The following is a 22,503-nucleotide window of genomic DNA, read 5'->3' on the forward strand; positions in this document are numbered from 1 at the left end:
ATGTGGGCAGAAGGTGACTTTCCTCCCCAAGGGCCTCCTCGGCTTGAAAGCGTGACTGAACCTGGAGAAAATGGTACATACCTCATGTACCACGGCACATCCAAAGCTGCTGCCGCTGCCATCCAAGTTCAGGGCTTCAGGCAGTCCGAAGATGGCATGCTGGGAAGAGGTGTCTACCTCAGCCGGAATCTGCAGAAGGCCAGCAAGTACCCTCTGAACCTGCCCGACCATGAAAAAGCTGTTCTGAGGGTGTGGGTGAATGTGGGCAAGGTGATTGTGATCAACTACCAGGGCCACCCCTTGCAGAAGACCTGGCACGACTATGGCTATGACACGGCCTGGGTTCCCCCTAACTGTGGCATGGTGCCCAGCGGACTGGAGGAGGATTGTGTGTGGAATCCCAACAGAATTCGGGTCATGAACATCATTTACCCAATGTTGGCCCAGCAAGGTTGGCCAGGTGCACCAGCCTTCTACCTTTACCCCCCCTACAGCAACCCGGGGTTGCCAGTGTTGAGCCAGCAAGGTTGGTCAAGTGCATCAGCCTTCTACCCTGCCCCTTTCCCCCAGCCCGTTCAACCCCCCTTGTATAGCAACTTTGGGTGGCCAATGAGCCAGCAAGGATGGCCAGGTGCATCAGCCTTCTACTAACAGAGGCCTGGACTTTAACCACCCTGCCACTTTCCCTCTGCCCCTTAACCCCTTAAGACGCGGCCTCATACATTTGTTGTTACCAGTATGGTAATGACCAAGTCGTGGTGCATTACTAAAGGGTCTGTGTTTTGTCATAGTATTGTAGTGCTGTGGTAGTTACATTTCAATGACTATTACAGCGTGCCACTGGAGGTACGGCGCGCATTAAGGGGCTACCCCACCACCCCCACCCCCATGTTTTTAATCAACATAGTTATAATATCCATAAACCTTAATACAAATAGCTAATTGAGAATTTTGTATTAAAAGGATTTCAATTAAAATGGAGTGGTTCACCATGTGTTTACTGGTTTTTCTTCTTGTAACTGGTCAGCGGTAGTGAAAGCCTAACATGGGAGACAATGACCAAGAGAAGGGAATTTTGGACGTGCTGAATTTATAAGTGTTTTGCTACACCCCCCTGAGGGTGTCAGGAATGACTCAGGGATATACACTTGGTTTCTGGCACAGTAGGCAGGGAGTATACACCACAATACCAAGGGATGGAATCCAATGCAGTCAGGCAGACAAGGTCAGTCAGTACAATTGCTTTACTGAGGCAAAATGGGGTTTGAACAAAGGCACAAAAGTAGACCAGCACAAATCAGATGATTAGGAAGTACAACAACACTCCCAGTTCCGAAAGGGTTTTGTACAAAAACGCTGCCAGTTCCGAAAGGGTTTTGTACAAAAACACTGCCAGTTCCGAAAGGGTTTTGTACAAAACCACTCCCAGTTCTGTAAGGGTTTTGTACAAAAACACTCCCAGTTCCGAAAGGGTTTTGTACAAAAACACTGCCAGTTCCGAAAGGGTTTTGTACAAAAACACTCCCAGTTCCGAAAGGGTTTTGTACAAAACCACTCCCAGTTCCTTAAGGGTTTTGTACAAAAACACGTATCCAGGACATTTTTACTAGGGTGGCCAAGATGACACACAAATATAGTCTGAGGTGGCCATGGAATCATGGAATTATATACACATACGGGGGTCCTCCCACACAGAAAATGTTGCATTTATTCTATGCTATTTCCTGCATTTTAAAGAAAAGCACCAGTGAACTTCAAATACAATATTTTGTAGTAGTATAAAATATATATATATATATATTTAGTTAGTTTGTGTGTGTGTACTCGTTATTTACTCTTTAATTAAAAAAAACAAAAAAAACAAAAAAAAAAACAAACAAAAAAACTCCTCTGCAACTGCACTTATTGTTCTGTATATCTCCTGTGCACATTGTATTTGCTTGTGATGTTGGCTTGAATATGTCCTCTTTTGAAAGTCGCTTTGGTTATAAAGCGTCTGCCAAATGCAATATAATGTAATAATAATAATAGTATAGTATAGTATTGAAATGTTCTATGTTTAGGTCTTTGTTTTCTATGTACGTATTCACAGAAATTAAAGATAAATGCACACACATATCCTCATTAAGTTATTTTAATGTGCCAGGCTTTTAATTGAAAGTGCAGTGTAATCTGGTTAAATGCTATGCATTCACATATAAATATGCATAATTGGCCATTTTTAAATAACTGAAGTATGAGAGAGTAGACACCAACTTCATGAATGACATCTGAACCTGACATACCATGCTCAGTAGGTGGAGATCCAGACAACACAGATTCACAGTCCGTCTCCTCCTCCTCCAAATGTGGCTGGTCAACTGTGGTAATACAAGGATAGTTTAAAATGACAGACAGACAGACAGACAGACAGACAGGTCCATGCACATATACATATAATACAAATCTTTAGTTCATCATCTTCTGTCTCAACATTTGTCAGCTGTTAAACCCTTTAATGCATGGCGTTATACCTTTGTCGTTACCAGAGTTATCATAGTGTATTACCAGGGCCGGTTCTGGCTTATTTGGTGCCCTAGGCGAGTTTGAGTTCTGGCGCCACCCCCCCCCCCCCCCCCTCCCCCCCTCCCCCCCGCCTTACCTTTGAAAGAAAAAAAAAAAACTCTTTCTTATAGGCTACCTTACAGAACACAAGGGTAATATCCGTAGTAAGCTTAACTAAATAGCATCAAGAACAATAACCGTTTTGCATCAAATGGATTTCTGGTTCTTTTTGACAGGCGACCAACACATCAGATTGAGTCGCATGAAAGTAGCTTCACTGTGTGGTGTGTTGGATGTGATGGTGGTGGGGCCCCCAACCCCAGATGAGAGGGAGGTTATCAATGTGTTTGAATTGTAATATGAAATTGAAATGCCAGGAGAGTGATACAGTAGGCCTACATTTGCATGTAAAATGCATGTGTAGACAATAGGCCTACCAAGGAGGTCTGCATTGATAGCCTATCTACACTACCTACAGCATCACAAAGCATGGCAGCATAACAATTTTAATAAGCTACACATTTGTGCTGTCTATGATTCCAAACCAATTTCATTTCTGGACTGGAAATAGTGGTGCATTTGTGAGTAGGAGAATGAGAGGCTGTCTATGTGTTTGAACTGGAGGGACAGGGTGAGAGAAAGGGAGAAGAGCTGTCACGCTATTGAATTTCATAATATACAAAATATAGTAAATAGCCTCACTTGTCTGCAATACTACATCACTCAATATGAAAACATGCTGTGCATGGTTCTGTTACATGATTCATGTAGGCTATGTCATTCTGGTCTGGAAACAATGTTTTTTTAAGCTTACAACAAGCAGGTAATTCATGTGGATGGAAGGAGATATGGCAGCTAAAATTGTTTTAAACATTCCACCAGTCTTACTTTACATTGATTGTCAACCTAAGCAAGTATTATCAGGTGGGTGTTAGTGAGTAGTGAGTAGGCTACTAACAGCTACTTTACTGGATTTCATTGCTTGGCATACTTGGCTAATGTTAGCATGCTAACTAGCGATTTCTCAGATAAAAAAACCCTTTTTCTCTCTAATTCCAAATAGTAACCTCACAACTATTAGGCTTTCCATAATCACAAACGGTTGCTGATTAAATCACATAGTTCCAAAACAGCCTCTGCAACTCCTGCATCATGCAATGAGTGGCTTAATGAGAACATAACAATTCTCCATCCAGCAGAGCACTGCTGTTTGCGCTTGCCCTCTCTGTCTCTCGAGTGAGTCTCCAAATTCAAAATAGATCGCATGCTGTCACTCGTCCCGCCCCCTTTCTCAGAACTGTCTGTTTATTGGTTCACAGACTTCCCTGAGACAGTTGGAAGCGATATTACTATTGGCTGAGGGGCGCTTTGCCGTGAGGAGCGCTTTCGCCACGCTTTGTTGATTGCGACTTCATAAAAAAATCTTCATATCGCAAAATTACGCATCGGAGAGCGCCATTTCGGCGCTCCTTCTTCACATGGCGCTCTAGGCGACCGCCTAGCCGGCCTATGCTTAAAACCGGCCCTGTGTATTACTAAAGACCCTGTGTTATGTAGTGTGGCACTATGACAGAACCCTTTTGATGACAATAACAGTGTTCCACTGGTTGAACGGTGTGCATGAAAGGGCTACATGTAACTAATTCAAACTTTCCATGCACAACCTACCATCTTGTATTGGGGTAGTGGACTGCTCATCAACACTATCCCTAGGCTGCTGGCTTGTGTGGGCATCTGCACTGGTGCTGGTACTGGCTGTAGCTGACTCTGACTCTTTTTTTTTTCTTGATAAAGAAGCTCTCAATATCGTTTCTTCTCTTCATCTTAATGTCACTCACTGGAGGAAATGTAATCAAATCAATGCAACCAATTAATCATTCAATCAACTCACTTCTAAGCATAGTAACTGGCTACAATATCAGAGGGATTATTGTCGAATTGGCAGAGTACACATGTTGTGTTCATGAGTTTTGTGTTCGTGGTTGTGGTTCCCCTTAGAGTAACAACTTTGACTTCATTCAACAATGTCAGAATACAAAAAAACTATATTATTGATGTTGACAGTGTCAGATGTCAAAGCAGTGGCATATGGTTTTAACAAAGAAATTACATGACGTGAATTTCAAGTCTGAGGCGCCGTCGGCCTGCAAGGCAATTACAGCTGTGAGCAGTGGCTGATTCTAAAGCCGTGGCTGCAGGGTTTTAGCAAAGAAATTACATGACGTGAATTTCGTTGGTGAACAAACTCACATCTGTACCATGATTTTGTGTGCGTGACGATTTATTTTCGCTACGTTTGAACAAAAGGATTACGATATATTGACACATTTGAGGTCAAATATGTACCGCAAATTTAGCTATTGGGGGGGGGAGTCATACTCTGAAGTGGACTAGCGCTGTGGGTTTAGGCTAGCCTGGTAAACCAGCGCCACCTGCTGGACGCTGAAAAATTTTCAGCTGCGGGTGGGTCTGGTATCGAACAACTATTCATTTTGAATCTTGCCCTGAATCTGGCAAGATGGCAACTAAACCAATCACAACGCAGAGATGTGTTTTGAATCAACGCGGGCGGGGCAGAGGGTTCTGGGGCGGGGTTTTGAGGGAGTGACGACATAGCAGTGAGACGCTGGGCAGTGGAGAAAGCACAACAAGAAAGATGGCGGCGGCAATGGAACAGCGCTCGTTTGATTCTGCATTGGCATCAGTTTTGGAAGAATTAGACTTGGGGTTTTCGTTAAAACGTGAGCAAGAGGAGGCTCTACGTTCATTCATTTTTAAGAAGGACGTTTTCGCCGTGTTACCGACAGGCTATGGCAAAAGGATGGGGCTCTTTGAAAACCCGATGGTAGTACCGGTAGTCGTCTCGCCCTTGTTAGCCCTAATGGTAGACCAGGCGAAGGAGGCGAGCAATTTTGGACTCACTGCCATGCAACTGGGCGTCGATAACCCAGCAAACATAAAAATGTGTCGTCAGTGCCAGTTGGTCTTCGGAGCAGTCAGGAGGCATGGCTTTTGCTGAACGCGACGTGTTGTCTTCCAAGACAAGGTCCTCGGAGTGGACGAGGTTCACCTCATATAATGGTAAGTGTCATGCTCTTAACAACGTCAGGGTGTGTGAAAACTTTGAAAAGTAAGTCTTATATTCCTAAAAGATGACGGTAATGATTTGGTAAACGCTTCACCCTGTTGCCATTGTAACAGATGGACTGTCGCCCCGGACGTCTCCCTTTTTAATCTCAGTTTACAGTCTTTAATGTTGACTATCTAAACAAAGTCTGTGGTCGCAAGATTGAAGTTTACATGGACGTTGTGTGAGATGAACGTGGGGCTGATTGACTGGGGATGACAGATAAACGGCTGTGTACGGCGGCTAGAGGTTAAATTTTACACTTTGGAAATTAGTACACTGCACTTCGACGAGACCAGCATCGCGTCGCACTAAAATAACATCGATGTTATGGAGCTAATAGTGCCATACCGGTGGAGTGATCTACACTAGAATCACACTGATACCGTGTATTCAGACAGTTAATACACCGAGTAAACCAACGATTTACTTCTGAGACTCATTCTTGTGCGTGATTGATTGTATTCTCAAACACTTCAGTGCGGTGAGCATTCCGAGAAACCACCCCCAGTCAATCGAGCCCCTCGATGATCTCTCACAACGCACTTGCTCAATTATGTTGAATTAATTGTTCCGTTGATGTGGAAATAACACTAAGAAGCTAGTTTATATGGACTTAATTGCTTTGTGATTGAAGAATAACGTACTGATTTTCCACAGGGGGAAACGTGACAAAGGGAAGGCCTTCAGGTATTTTTTTGGCAAGCTAGGAGAACACATCTGACAGACAAAAAGGTTTCATCAAAGACACACAGACGGGTAAGCTAGTTCTATCATCTGTGGAAAGATGTCTTGGTTGTACTTTATCATAGCCAAATGTTGTGTTTGAGTTAAGGACTGTTCCCCACCCCATCTGAGTTATTGAGGGGGTCTGTGTTAACAATATCCAGCAGTCTATTAGGCCTACAATCTGTTGTCACAAGTTAACACACTGATTGTAATAGGTAGTGTGAATGTTAATGAGGATCATGTCTGTGTGCTTGATCTTAACAATATGCAACTGTACCAGTTCACCAGCGAAAATATAGGCTACTGTTTGTCTGCCAGCTACATTCTTTTTTTTTCTTTTGTGCAAGCTCCTGAAGTAAAGGACCTACACAGGACCTTCATATCAAGGACATTGACTGTGTGGATCTCGAGGTGCAGTTACCCAAAAGTTGCTACCCACGGAATACCAGGTTTTGAGGGATCCTGCCAGAGCAGAGAATCAACAGTAAGTCATATCTTAACTTCACACAAATACACATACAAGGGTGTGCCCAACACACATGTACTTTCTAAGTAATGAGACAAATTGAGGAATACATATTGGCCTGGTTCAGTCAAGTGGAGTTGTTGTCTGTTTCAAGCTACAGGTGTTTGCAAGGCAATTTATTATTTGTCGAAATAAAGGCAAATTTCATACATGTGTGTGACCATTCATCTTGCCACCTGTATTATTTTGTAGTAGGAAGGCAGAAGTCTTATGGCAGTGTGATGCTACAGTAATGCTTACAGTAATTTAAAGAGTATAGTTTACCTTCCTTAAAGCAATGTTGGGATATATGCCTTGCTCAAGGGCACTTTAGGCATGGATGGAGGTGTATGCAGTGGTCAGAGATTTGAGTCAGCAACCCTAGTCTGATCTTAAGACCACCTCACTAATCATTATGCCACACTGCCCACCATGTTAACAAACTACAATATCAAGCCCCCCTTTGCCGGTATTCATGACTCATGAATTTTTCTGTTTGATTTGTTGTTATTGACAGGATACATTGAAGAGGAGACTCCGACCGCCGGCATCTTGTGTTATTCACCCCCACCACTTGTAATACTGAATGCCTGAATTGTTGTTTGCTGCTCAGACTTTGTCAACAGATATGGTCTTCGACATGTTACCCTTAGGTGTGGAAACAGATTGTGACAGTCCAGCAAAATGAGCCAGACAGATAGTAACACTGAAAAAGGACAACGTTGTTCCCATGGCCTCCCACTGCAGAAGACTACAGACGCTCAGTAAAGCACAAACAGCTGTTCCTCTTGTACTTAATAATTTAGTCAGCTGGATTCTAGGTGCCACTAAGGAGCCAACAGTGGATAATTTTGTCAACATTTCAATGGCATACATTAAAAGGGCAGCCTGTAATTGTTTGCCTTGCCTCCATCTTCCTTGCCACCAAGGGGTTGTAGACCGATGCCCTAGTCCTCCTGTTTAGGTACAACCATGCAGTTAGGCCAGTCTATTGAAGCATATACTTATGACTGTTTGTATGTGTTGTGTATCTAGTAATGGATAAATTACCACATGAATAACTGCATATCCATTATATTGATAATTATAATTACTTCCATTATTGATTAAAAAAGGTATCTACCTCAACTTGCATTATTGTTTTGTTATAAATAAACCACTGTTATGAATCCAGGATGCCGAGGCACTCAAGGTTGCATTTTTTTTTTTCCTTTTTTATTTGGCTACAATGCCTCAGCATCTGTCTTCCTGGACCAAGTTTGACAGCCCCTACACTGATGAGCACCAAGGAAAAAAGGTGAAGACCCAGAAGCACTCCAATTACCTGCTTGTGTTTGATAATGTTAGGATCCATTTATCCCACTTTAAATGCATGAATGAATATCACTGAAAATTGGAATTGTTTCCATTTATTTATTTTTTTTAAATGTATATATCATGAAAGGTAACTTGCATTGCCTTTTGAAGCACAGTTTAACAGTTGGACCACTTTGTATAGCCTATATGAACAATCATTATTGATGATCTTGGATATTATTGATATTGTAGGCCTATTTCTATTTGGGCTAATGTCTTTGCCTTTGGCACCCTCATGCATTATTGTTCTTCAAGATAGAAATTAATCACGGTCATTCTTAACTGTTAAGAATCAATCTGTCTTCCTTAGAGAGATATATATTTTAAAAACCTTATTTTAGTACAATAGAGTTCTTCAGTAACGCGGAAGCATGTAGTAGATTGTAGTCTTTCATGTTAGCATTTAAGGACTTCCTGGTTTGTATCGGCTTCCGGCCTCCATTGGGAATGAATAGGGGTAAATTTCAAATAAGCTCCGAGTGCAAGCACGCGCTTAGCGAACCCCCGCAAACTGTCGAGGGTGTTAAAAATAGGCTGTAGGTATGACATGGTTGATCATTTTGTGTCAAACTTCGACATAAATACGATGTTGCGTCCATATGCTAAACCCGGAAGCTTTTGGCGACTACAGAAGCGGCGCCTGTATCTAACGGCATGTACGTGCTGAGGGGTGTACCCATGGCAACCAAAGGAAAGTATGTAGTTCGGAAGTTTTAATGATCAGAAAGGGGTTAGCAATATTGAATTATAATCGTCATGATTTAACATGTGAATACACCAACATGATGATACGATCCGTTCCACTAATGAGAAAGGGATGCGGGGACACGCTAATGTTAGTTGTTGCCGTGCAACTTATATTTTTGCCAAACCTGAATCTCTATGGCGTTTTGCAATGTAAAAAATCGCCATCGAACCGGTAGTCCAAACGCCGCATACAAGTTGACGTCAACGCTGAAGAGCTCTATTTGTGGAACGCAAGAGGATTGATAGCTGTCCAAATCGGCAACGTGATTGGTTTAGCGCGGTCACGTGGTGTATCGTGTCTCCTCATTCAGCTAAGGAAAATATTCTTCTGTAAACGTCTAATACCCTTGGATGTTTTCACGATCCGAACCTCTCTGAAGTGAAACATAGTGTAGCGTTTGGTAGCCAGGGAACACACAGGATGTAGACCAGGGGTGCTCAATAGGCCTACGTCGATCGCGGTCGACCAGTCGATCGCGAAGGCAGTGTTGGTAGATCGTAGGACATTTTAAAAAAAAAAAAAACATTCCCTGATACCCAGAATCTGTCAGGCTAACCTCAGACGTCTACACTAAATAGGCCTACCATAAACACAACGACGTCTTCAGATAAGGAGGGTAACGGTCAGTGTCAAGCGCCACACTCAACAAAATCTTCATAAGTTATAACATCCGAGCACAAAAAATAGGACGGCACGAGACGTTTGCAGATACCGTGTGCCATATGTTCAGCCTACAGGCAGCGTCACCGCTCAAAAGAAACAGCCAGAGAAGAAAACAACAGCCCGAACACCGGCAATCCCCTGCTTTTTTTTTACAATGCTCTGAAAAGTGCAGGCAAAATGCAACTCCCGCATTGAGCGTGGAGTTGGCTACTTCGATTAGATTTCATAGTCACGCGTGCGAGGGGAGAGTGAATGCGGTGTGCCTGTTTAACCTGAGTGCAGGCGCGTCTTTTCAAATGGTCTGCTCATCGCGACCGCTAGACAGAGAGCGCGCTTTTCGGTTCATTCAGTATGTCTCCTTATTTATTTTTTGGGAACTTGGGATGTCCACGAAGACAATATCCACGTGAAACCGCCAAACGCCCACAAACCGCTGTTCTGCCTACTTCTCACAGTGGCATTAAAAACGTCCTCCATGAAATCCCAAACCAACATCACTTCAAATAGGTGACAGCAAGCATGCACACATGAAATAACACTTCAGGGAGGGAGAAAATCGCTCTGCCCTCATATTAAAGTGAAAAGGGGGATTAGCCTACATAAAATCTGTCCAGAAACCAAGAGGGCACATAATTAACAGTCTTCATTAATATTAGGCCTACCTATGTTCATTTATGAAAATGAAATTTATCATAAGTTGATACTACAGTGTGGTCTCCCTTTGTGATAAAAAACAGGCATAATTTACAGTAAATAAAGTCTGTATGAGGTTGTTATTCACCACTGATTCACCTTTCATTATTGATGTATAGTCATTTGTACAGTACATTCTCATATTGCGTTACAATTGCATTTCTAACAGCTGTATTTTCACATTTTCCCGAGGAGTAACCCCCGAACCCAGGGTAGATCTTTGTCACACACCCATTTCAATAAGTAGCTCACATGATGAAAAAGTCTGAGCACCCCTGATGTAGACAGAAGTGTCCGTTTAATGGAGACAGTTGGCCACAGCCACGCCACATAAAAATAATGAACAAGTACACTGCTTACCAGTAACCCAACTGTAGCACAGCTGCTACGTAGATCTCTCACAGTAAACAGAGAGAACTCCCCGCTCCCCTTATTCGAACCCCAACAGTGCCTCGCACCCACCAAACCATAGAACAGAATCATAGAACATGCGTACACAACTGAAGTAACCCCCCAGACTCGCGCTACAATAGCTTTGGTCAGTTCATCATCTTATGGGCATCGTGTTCGGATGCTGTGGAGCGAGAATGAACGAAAATTGAGGTGACCTGACGGCCTATAAATACAGGAAGATCTCTTTCAAGTATGTTTAACACCGTGGGCTTCCTCGATGCATGCGAGACGTTCGCTGAAACCGACAAAGCTGAAGTTGAACTTTGGAACAGTTTTGTATAGTGTTGTAGTACACCGGCAACTCGCATGTCTTTTTGGCAAAAAGACTCCATCTCAAAACGTTAAAGTTATCCACTGTCCTGCTCACAGCTTCACCACTTCCCTTGTTTACAGTCCCCTCCCTCCACCACAGATTCTGTCGCGCTTACTACGTCACAATCAGTTGCGCTGATTGGTCAGAGCGTTGGCCTATTAGCACAGACATGGTTTGAAAGACAACGGGTTGTGCTCATCAACAATGTTCCGTTTTATCCATTCATCGGAGCCAGACTAAATTAAGACATCCAATACATTTAGGCTGGTTTATCAGGCTAGGTTTAGGCAACACATCTGTGACTGATGTGAACTTGCTTACTCGAAAGAGGCAGAGGTGCTCTTTACTACTACTTACAGCTCTGCCTTCAACACAATTATTCCATCCAAACTAGTGTTAAAGTTGCAATCTCTAAACCTTAATCCTTCACTCTGCAGCTGGATTCTAAACGTTCTCACCGATAGGCCTCAAGCAGTGCGACTGGGCAAGTTCACCTCCTCCACACTCTGCCTCAGCACCGGCGCGCCCCAGGGATGTGTGCTCAGCCCCCTACTCTATTCCCTTTTCACACATGACTGCAGAGCCATTCACAATTCCAATACCATCATTAAGTTTGCTGACGACACTACGGTAATTGGCTGCATCACAAATGGAGATGAGTCAGCCTACAGGGCTGAGGTGGCGGCATTGTCAACCTGGTGTGTGGATAACAATCTACTCCTGAATGTCAGCAAAACAAAGGAGTTGATCGTGGATTTCCGGAGGACACAACACCAGCCACACCAGCCAATTTACATCGCTGATACTGCAGTGGAGAGGGTTAAGAGCTATAAATTCCTAGGAGTCAACATCAAGGAGGATCTCAGCTGGTCTCATCACATCAATTGCATCACTAAGACGGCTAGACAGCGACTGTTTTTTCTGAGACGGCTGCACAGATATGGAATGGAGAGTAGGATACTGGCCAACTTCTATCGCTGTACAATAGAAAGCATACTAACTGGTAATTTCACAGCCTGGTATGGTAACACCACTGCCCAAGACAGGAGAGACCTCCAGCGAGTCATCAAATCTGCTCAACGGACAATCAAAGCAGATCTACCCAACATCCAGGATCTCTACAATCAGCGGTGTCTGAGGAGGGCCAAACGAATTATAGCTGATCCGCACCACCCCAGCTACACACACTTCACCCTTCTACCATCTGCCCGGAGATACAGGTGCTTACGTGCTCACACCAGCCGACTCAGGGACAGCTTCTTCCCTCAGTGTATCAGACTGTTGAATTCAAAAACACAGACATAGGAAGGAATTCACTCATCACATCTCCCCTTTCTCCAACCTGCCAATTTTTTATTTATTTTTTGCAGCTTTCAACTTTTTCAACTTTTTAAATATATATATTTTTTCCTACTTTTTTTGCCTTTTTAACATTCTTTTTTTTTTACCTTTTTTGGGACTACCAGAGCAGGGAAGCTTTTCATTGTATATATATGTTTCATATATATACACATGACAATAAAATATATTGTATCTTGTACTATGACTTACTCCGACTTTATTAAGCGGGCTTGCGGAGCAAGGACCATGCAGAGCATGGCCCTTGCAGAGCAAGGCCCGTTTATAGTAATCTCTAAGTCCTGTTTCTTTCATTATTATTATTGGTCTTGTGCAGGGATCTCCTCCTAGACCTTTCGAGATAGAGACACCGTTCAAACACTAAAACGACCGGCTCGGCTTGGAGATCGCGTATATTAATAGGCTTTTCCGTGTCTCTTGTCGTTTTCCCGTTTTTGGCGATTTTGTGAAAGCCTGGGTCCCCATTGAAAATAGTGGTGGAACCTCCATGAACCAAAGTTCCGCCACTCTAGAGATTAGAGTGTAGGAGGCTTTTTCGGTCATAAAACATCAACACTTTCACCTAGAAGTTTAGTTGACGCGTTGTTAGCGAGCTCTATGGGATGTCTCCAAATTGTGAAAGTTTCATTTCCCAACTCCCAATACTTTTTAAATGGCAGGTTTGTAAAAAAAAACAGGCCTGGCTCTATGGAGAATCCCAGTCTTTCGAAAAGGGCATTTTTCAAGAGATCAGCGCATGTCCCACACGGAGGTCCATTTGTGCCTGAAAAATTTAACCTATAAACTTCATTCAAAGACTGTTAGAGAGATCACAAGCATGACTCCGATCTGTGAAAAGGACACGTGCCAACTCCTTTCAGTTTTTTTACAACGATGTTGTAAAGACAAAAAACTCATTCTCATTTTCTCCCCAGTTTAGAGCTCAATACTAAGTGTCTTTCAGTCAATCACAACAGGTGCAGCCAGTGAAGTGTTCCATTTCAACTGTCACTGTCTCAAGATTCTATTCTTAACGAGCAGGTGCGAGGAACCATTCTAGAAGTTCAGCTCTGCATTGCAATGTAATATAGTCTTGCTGGACTGTGCATGACAGCTAGCTGCTTGGCTTAGTGGTAATGCATGCTGCTGGGTTAGAGATATGGAGGTTGAGGGTTCGAAGCCCACCTGAAGCTGTGTTGATTTTCAAAATTATATCATATGCACTGTTCCTTGGCCAACTTAAAATGCCATGTATGTCATTTATTATCAATGGCAAATGTGCTGGATAAGAGATATGGAGGTTGAGAGTTCGAATCCCACTTGAAGCGATGCTGATTTTCAAAATTATATCATATGCAGTGTTCCTTAGCCAGGTTAAAATACCATGTATGTCATTAAGTATCGATGGCAAATGTGCTGAATTACAGATATGGAGGTTGGGGGTTCAAACCCCAGTCAAAGCCATGTTGATTTTCAAAATTATATCATATGCAGCGTTCCTTGGCCGACTTAAAATGCCATGTATGTCATTTAGTATGAATGGCAAATGTGCTGAATTACAGATATGGAGTTTGGGGGTTCGAACCCCAGTTGAAGCCATGTTGATTTTCAAAATTATATCATATGCAGTGTTCCTTGGCCAACTTAAAATGCCATGTATGTCAATTAGTATGGATGGCAAATGTGCTGAATTACAGATATTGAGGTTGGGGGTTCGAAGCCCAGTCAAAGCGATGTTGATTTTCAAAATTATATCATATGCAGTGTTCCTTGGCCAACTTAAAATGCCATGTATGTCATTTAGTATGCATGGCAAATGTGCTGGATTACAGATATGGAGGTTGGGGGTTCGAAGCCCAGTCAAAGCGATGTTGATTTTCAAAATTATATCATATGCAGTGTTCCTTGGCCAACTTAAAGGGACAGTTTGGTCAATTTCAACATGCAGTTGTATTGCTCACGCTACCCTTGACTTGTCAGTACCTGGTGATGCCACATTTTTCGGCTCAGCCCTTTCCGAGATATGAGCAATTCTAATGGGGGCAGCGTTTGTTTACATTTTTAAAAAATGAAACATAGGCCAACTCCAAATATTTTCCCAAAAGGTACTGCTGTTTGCTAGTTGTCTGCTGATGTTTTATAACCTTTTGGATGTTTTTGGGAATAAATAAAAATGTTTTTTTGAAATGTAAATAAAGAGCTGCCCCCATTACAATGACCAAGATCTCGGAAACGGCTGAAGAAGAAGAACAAAAAATCTCAGGCACTGACAAGTCCAGGGTAGTGTGAGCATTACAACTGCATGTTGAAATTGACCAAACTGTCCCTTTAAAATGCCATGTATGTCATTTAGTATGGATGGCAAATGTGCTGGATTACAGATATGGAGGTTGGGGGTTCGAATCCCAGTCAAAGCCATGTTGATTTTCTAAATTATATCTTATGCAGCGTTCCTTGGCCAACTTAAAATGCCATGTATGTCATTTAGTATGAATGGCAAATGTGCTGAATTAGGGATATGGGGGTTGGAGGTTCGAACCCCAGTCGAAGCCATGTTGATTTTCAAAATGATATCATATGCTGTGTTCCTTAGCCAACTTCAAATATCATGTATTGTATGTCATTTAATATCAATGGCAAAGGGGTTGGATTACAGATATGGAGGTTGTGAGTTCGAATCCCGCTCGAAGCCATGTTGATTTTCAAAATTATATCATATGCAGTGTTCCTTGGCCAACTTAAAATGCCATGTATGTCATTTAGTATGCATGGCAAATGTGCTGAATTAGGGATATGGAGGTTGGAGGTTCGAACCCCAGTCGAAGCCATGTTGATTTTCAAAATGATCATATGCAGTGTTCCTTAGCCGACTTAAAATACCATGTATGTCATTTAGTATATCCCCAAAACGCAGAGCTACAACACTTTCAAGATGGCTGAATCCAAGATGGCTGAATTGTTTGGCCCATAACTTCTGACTGGGTGGATGGAGTTTTCCCCAAGATTTCTTTTAGCTTTGTTTTCTCAATAGTACTTTGTTTCATCTCGGCCCCAAAAGGCAAGCCCGCTTCCAGCATTTTCTGTGAGAATGCATTTCTAGTTTAAGTTTGATTTAAACTCCAAGAAAAGTCAAGACAATCGAAGAAGCAAAGGAGAAGCTTCTCACTGAGAGAAGGCATCACAACAATCATAGTCCAGCTTAGCATTAGTTCATTTCACATGCTAGGTTTCGAGCTAGGTACTGACGTCTGCCTACCGATCCTGACTGTAGATAACAACCGACTACCCTTTCCAATGTGTGGCCAATGGGCCAATGCTATCCATGCCATGTCCCTATCCAAACGGTTTCATATTAGCTATCCTGTTATCAACAAAAAAATAAACTGACGTGCACGTTAGGATTGTGCTGTGCTACTTTGCAGCTGCCACAACACTAACTTGCTCTCATTTAGTCATGTTGTTGTTTCGTGTAGCTATCTCGTATTTTGGCTCTTCCTGGCTGCTAATACTTGCATAAAGTTTTCAAAATTAGGTTTTCCAACACATTCAGACAATCAACAAATCATTAAATTGCCATACCTTATTGTCCAAATTAGACTGTCCAGGCAGTTAGTGGATGCGGTCTCTCGTGAAGGAACTGCAGGTGACACAGTGCTCCTCAGCATCGCTGGTGCGGGGTTGCCAGATCTTTCACGATAAATAAGCGACTATAGGGGCAGCAGGCGACACGCAGTGGTCATCTCGTGTAAGCCTACTGATCAGAAATCAGCCTTGTGCAGCATCAGTCCAACGACTGTCGTGTTAGTTAAAGTGTAAAACTGACCCTAGATCTGTCAGCCAGCGATCACCATGGATTGACAGTTTTCTCTTGTTTGTTGTTGGGTTGACGAACTTGAATGATTACCTGATAATTAGGCCTACCTATTATTGGTCTTATACTGTTGTTATTATTGTAGCCTAGGCCTATATTTATTTATGTATTTTTAAAAATATATATTTTTTATGAATTACTTGTCGAATCAAGGGTGGCCAGTAGGGTGGACAATAGCGTCCCAGGGGTGGCCCTGGCCACCCCCTGCCCCCCCCCTAGAATCGCCAGTGACAAAAACACTCCCAGTTCCGAAAGGGTTTTGTACAAAAACACTCCCAGTTCCGAAAGGGTTTTGTACAAAAACACTCCCAGTTCCGAAAGGGTTTTGTACAAAAACACTGCCAGTTCCGAAAGGGTTTTGTACTTCCTAATCTTCTGAGTTGTCCTGGTCCTAGTTGTGCTGGACTATAGAAATTGGACCCAAAAGCAGAAAGAAATCCAGAGAAATCCTGATTTATTTTGTCACATGAGACATCCAATGAAAAAACACAAAAACTCCTCTTCACAGGGCATAAAAGTCTCTCAAAGCCCAAAAAGACAAAAACTAAAAATCCAGTCAATAGTGCATGAAAAAGGAAAATAAAATAATATTTTAGCAAAAATGTCCAACAGAAAATCCAATTGAGGGGCAGAGAGACAACAAGGTCAAACGATCACAGGTAAATGGCATCACAGACAATGGAACAGATTTCAGGTAAGCAAAATGCAGGCACCTGTAAGTATAAAAAATGTCCAGCAGATGGAGACAAAGGCGCTTGCAAGGTTGGGACCCTTACAGGTCTACTTTTGTGCCTTTGTGCAAACCTCATAGCTAGCCAAGTCAAACATCCACAGCTGAGCAAGGAGGTCATAGTCCAAATTGTATAAAATATTTACCGAAGGTGCAAGAGATAAACAAATTTAGAATCTGTTCTAACACAGATTGAAATCAAAAGCACACAAAGGACACAGTAAATACAGCCACCTGCTCAGTCAAGGGAAAGCGCTCTCTCAGGATTATGTTCATTTGGACCTGTGTCGAAAGCTGTTGATCAAATACGGTGAATAAATGTTCAATACTCTTTTAATACCTTCCGAATTAATACAATCTGAAATGGTTGACTAAATATGATTTGAACATTTTAAAGCTTTTTGTGACAGCGTGTTTTAGGGTAAAATGGTAAACATAGGCCTACAGTATAAAGTCTAGTTACTTACAACCAACTGAAGTGACTAAAATGACCTGATAGAATTAGAATCTTACATGACATTGTCAAATTTCATGCAGTATTTTCATGTTTTGAGTCGGCTTGGTAGTATATCTTTTAAAAAAAAACTTTTTTTTACTTCAGCTGAGTACATTTGCCAACTGTCTATCCTTTTTTATAACCATTTTAAGAACTGAGGAATCAACATGTGGGCAGAAGACGATTTCCTTCCAACTGATCGTCCTCGCCTTAGCAGCTTTGAACCACCCTGTGATCAAGAAGTCTATACCATGTACCACGGCACTTCCAGAGAAGCGTCTTTTGCCATTATGATGTCCGGCTTCAGGCAGTCCAGTGGCGGCATGCTGGGGAGAGGAGTCTACCTCAGCAGGGATTTCCGGAAGGCCAACAGGTACCCCTTGGAGCTTCCTGAATCGCAGCGAGCAGTCATCCAAGTGAAAGTTAGAGTTGGGAGGGTGAAAAAAATCGACTGCCAGGGCCACCCCCTGCAGAAGACCTGGCATGCCCACGGCTACGATACGGCCTGGGTGCCGCCCAACTGTGGTATGGTGCAGAGCGGACTGGAGGAGGATTGTGTGTGGGATCCTGACAGAATTCAAGTCATCCGCAGCGTTTTCCCATCAGCAGATTCTTACTCTGACCCTGACCCTGACTCTCAGCAGGAGTCTAAAAATTCCTCCAGCTGTACAATCGGCTGATATGAGATGTTATGAATACTAAATGCATCGCATTTTTTGGGCAATTTTGCATTTTTCTTTTCAAAATCTTGTTTCCACCAAAGATAAAAAATGTTTTATTGCTGAGCAACTGTCTCAAAATGACTATGATATACAAATCAATTAAAATATATTCTTGAAAGTTATTTTCTGGATTTTCTTTTTGATATTCTGTCTCTCCATATTAGAATACATTTTATCATTAATATTATAGACTGATCATGTCTTATTAGTGGGCAAACCAACAAAATCAGCAAGGGATCAAATACTTATTCTCCTCACTGTATATATATTGTTAACAAATGGTTAATGAAAAATAAAAATAAATAAATACACGTGTCCTGGAGGGGGAAAGAATGGTATGACACACCCAGGGCCGCTGAGGTTTGGCTGGGCCCGGGACAAAAAATTATCAATCTCCCTCTATCAAAAACCAACTTATTTTGAAATTAAATAGAAACATTAATCACAAACTTAATGAGGGCCCAGTTCTGGGCCCCCCTTATCCCAGGGCCCGGGACAAAAAGCCTGGTTGTCCCCCAAATGTGCAAATGCAAAAGAGTTGAAATTAAATAAACTTCAGAAAGTTCTCTTTTCATCATCTGTGTTGCAGGGGGCGAATCGAGACCTTCTGTGAGTGCTGTGTCTTCCCACTTACTTTTTGAAGTACACTGTAATATGATCATCAGTTACCACATAGCCAATATCAACTGATGAAATTAAATAAAACCAGTGGTGGACAAAGTAAAAGTAAAAGTAAAAAAAAGTAACACAGATTCTTTCCAACACAGGTAACTTATCGGAGTAAAAAGTAGACGAATATACTTGTCTTACGATAAGCTGATTCTGCACAGGCTTGGTTGAGTTTGTGGTGGGTCCTTGTTAGATTTTTATAGCTTTTCAGAAATAACAAAGTCTATCTCAATAGGTTGGTAGAATGGAGTAAATGGTGTAACAGCTATGTAATATCATGTGCTACTGTTGTAATTACACCACGAAAGTACTTTTACTTTTACTTCGTCCACCACTGAATGAAAGAGTATACAAAAGTACACAGTATACAATTATCCTCAGCACCACCTGCGCTAGTTTTGTCTGCCTTGTAGGATGGAGACAGAAGGCGGTGCCCTATACGGTTGGTTCCCAACCAGGGGTACGTGTACCACTAGGGGTACGCGAACACACCTCAGGGGCTACGTAGGAAAATGTAGTTTTAACAAATGTATGGAGCTTATTTGCATTGGAATATAGAAAGCGATATAGAACATGACTTAGGTGGTACTCCTGGCACAACAAAAATGCTTAGGGGGTACACAAGACAAAAAAGGTTGGGAAACACTGCCCTATACGGTTGGTTGTCATGTCTAAAGAACAGCAGCAGTGCTACGACGATTTAATGCACATTTAGACCCCTACCCTGCTGAGCTGAACAACAAGCTTATGGGGTAGTCAAAATGTATTAACTCTGTTGTAATTGGATGTGGAAGATTGCTGTGGTGTACAATAATATGCTTTGTGTATGTTTAACATATTGTTTCTAAATGGGGAAATAACATCCATCCGTGTTACCTGTCCAGTCTTGCACTTTATGTCAGTCTGTAAAATGTCAGTCCTGTAGGTTATGTCTTGGCATGGTAGAGAGAGAGAAACTTAATTTAATTTTCCTTGCATGACTTGTGCAAATGAAGAATGTGACGATAAAAGCTGACTTGACTGGACATCTGCATAGGTTTATCAGATTAAATTGGGGGTGGGGGGATGGAATTATAGGTCCTCATTACATTAAATGTATTATACTGTTATACATATTATATATTATACTATGTATTACACATATAAATGGGTTATGCTGTATATCTGGGGCCCAGCCAGAGCTGCCCTGAACCTGACTCTTGCCAGATGAATGTAGTTTTGGTGGCTTCACACAGGCATGCTCACGCACGCACGCACGCACGCACGCACGCACGCACGCACACACACACACACACACACACACACACACACACACACACACACACACACACACACACACACACACTCACTCACTCACTCACTCACTCACTCACTCAATCACTCACTCGCTCGCTCACACACACACACACACACACACACACACACACACACACACACACACACACACACACACACACACACACACACTAAAGCAAATCTGTTGTGCAAATCCAGAGCCATGCCCACATGACATTTAATCTGCCTTCATATCAGAACATTTAAAATCTCACCTGAACAAACTGAAAACTACTCACATGCATTCGTTTCTGTTAAATATTTGTATGACTTCAAAATTTAGACTTAACTCTAAATAAACAAACAACAACATTACTAAAGAACGTATTGCACCGTAACTACAGAGCCTAAAAGAAAAGTTACATAGGCCTACATATCGCCAATCACCATACAGTATAGCCTATAAGAAAACATCTTCCTGTAATGGCACATCATGCTCTCTTATTAGAAATGAAACTGAAACAAGACCTCACGCTTTTACAAACACCTACATCCTGTCTCACACTAGCCCAGCCTGCTGAGCGAAGCTTTTTATGAAGTCAGTTTACTGCCGGATTCAGACAACTTTTACTGAACTGACCATCAAGCAGGATTCTTGCCAATCCAGAGAGGATATTTACATTTTTCATCGGCTGAGACCTATCAGGGCAAGCAAAGGTTTGTGAAATTTCATCTTCATCAGTTGTTTAGGTTTATAATGTTCTGTAGTCTGTTCACCAACCTAAACCACAAAGCTCCTCATCGTCAACAATCAGAATGAAAAAGAGTCACAAGGCCATGCATTGATTGATTCATTTATTTATATTTCGGTGTAAAATGGCATACTGTATTCATTTATTATCTAAAATCTTTAATCAAAAGGGCAATAGCTCTTGCACACTGTCAAGAAAACAAATTATCATGGTCATAGAGGTCATAGTCCAAAAAGTATACAATATTTACAGAAGGTGCAAGAAATAAACAGAGACATTTAGAATCTGTTTTGACACAGATTAAAATATAAAGGACACAATAAATACAGCCACCTGCTCAGTCAGGGGAGAACACTTTTTGAGGATATCTTCATTTGGACCTGTCTCGAAAGCTGTTGATCAAATAAGGTGAATAAATTCCCAATATTCTTTTAATACCTTCCGCATTAATACAATCTGGAATGGTTGACTCAATGGGATTTGAAGATTTCAAGCTTTTTTTGTGACAGGGACAAAATGGTAAACTTAAAATACAGTATGAAGTCCAGATACTTACAACCAACTGCTCTGACTAAAATGACCTAGTAGAATAAGAATCTTACATGACGTTAACAAATTTCATGCAGTATGTTCATGTTTTGAGTCGGCTTGGTAGTATACAGTATAGTATATAGTAGGCCTATATAGTATATATTCAGCCAAGTACCTTTGCCAACTGTCTATCCTTTTTTATAACCATTTTAAGAACTGAAGAATCAACATGTGGGCAGAAGACGATTTCCTTCCACCTGACCGTCCTCGCCTTAGTAGCTTTGAACGACCTCGTGATCACGGAGTCTACACCATGTACCACGGCACTTCCAGAGAAGCTGCTAAAGGCATCCAGAGGTCTGGCTTCAGGCAGTCCAGCGGCGGCATGCTGGGGAGAGGAGTCTACCTCAGCCGGGATCTGCAGAAGGCATGCAGGTACCCTCTGGAGCTTCCTGAATCGCAGCGAGTGGTCATCAAAGTGAAAGTAAGAGTTGGGAGGGTGAAAAAAATCGACTGCCAGGGCCACCCCCTGCAGAAGACCTGGCATGACCACGGCTACGACACGGCCTGGGTGCCGCCCAACTGTGGTATGGTGAAGAGCGGGCTGGAGGAGGATTGTGTGTGGGATCCTGACAGAATCACTATCATTGACACCATCTTCCCATCAGCAGATTCTGACTCTGACTCTGACTCTGACTCTGACCGTGACTATCAATATTACTATGACCCTGACCCTGGCCCTGGCCCTGGCCCTGGCCTTGGCCCTGATCCTGACCCTGACCCTGACCCTGTCCCTGACTATGACCCTGACCCTGACTATGACTATTACTATGACTTATACCCTGGCCCTGGCCCTGACCCTGGCCCTGGCCCTGGCCCTGACCCTGGCTCTGACCCTGTCCCTGACTATGACCCTGACCCTGACTATGACTATTACTATGACTTATACCCTGGCCCTGGCCCTGACCCTTGCCCTGGCCCTGACCCT

The 22,503-nt window shown here is 42.4% G+C and overlaps 1 protein-coding gene across 1 annotated transcript; it reads left to right on the top strand.

Annotated features, from left to right (window-relative positions):
- LOC134443536 (uncharacterized) lies at positions 1 to 22,503 on the top strand (the record flags this gene model as incomplete). The annotated part of the gene is made up of 4 exons (XM_063193298.1): positions 1 to 587; positions 17,262 to 17,380; positions 17,726 to 18,212; positions 21,738 to 22,503. Coding segments are annotated over exons 1-4 (1,959 nt in total), but the record flags the coding sequence as incomplete, so codon positions are not given.

This window comes from Engraulis encrasicolus, unplaced genomic scaffold (assembly GCF_034702125.1).
Source record: "Engraulis encrasicolus isolate BLACKSEA-1 unplaced genomic scaffold, IST_EnEncr_1.0 scaffold_340_np1212, whole genome shotgun sequence".
NCBI lineage: Eukaryota > Metazoa > Chordata > Actinopteri > Clupeiformes > Engraulidae > Engraulis > Engraulis encrasicolus.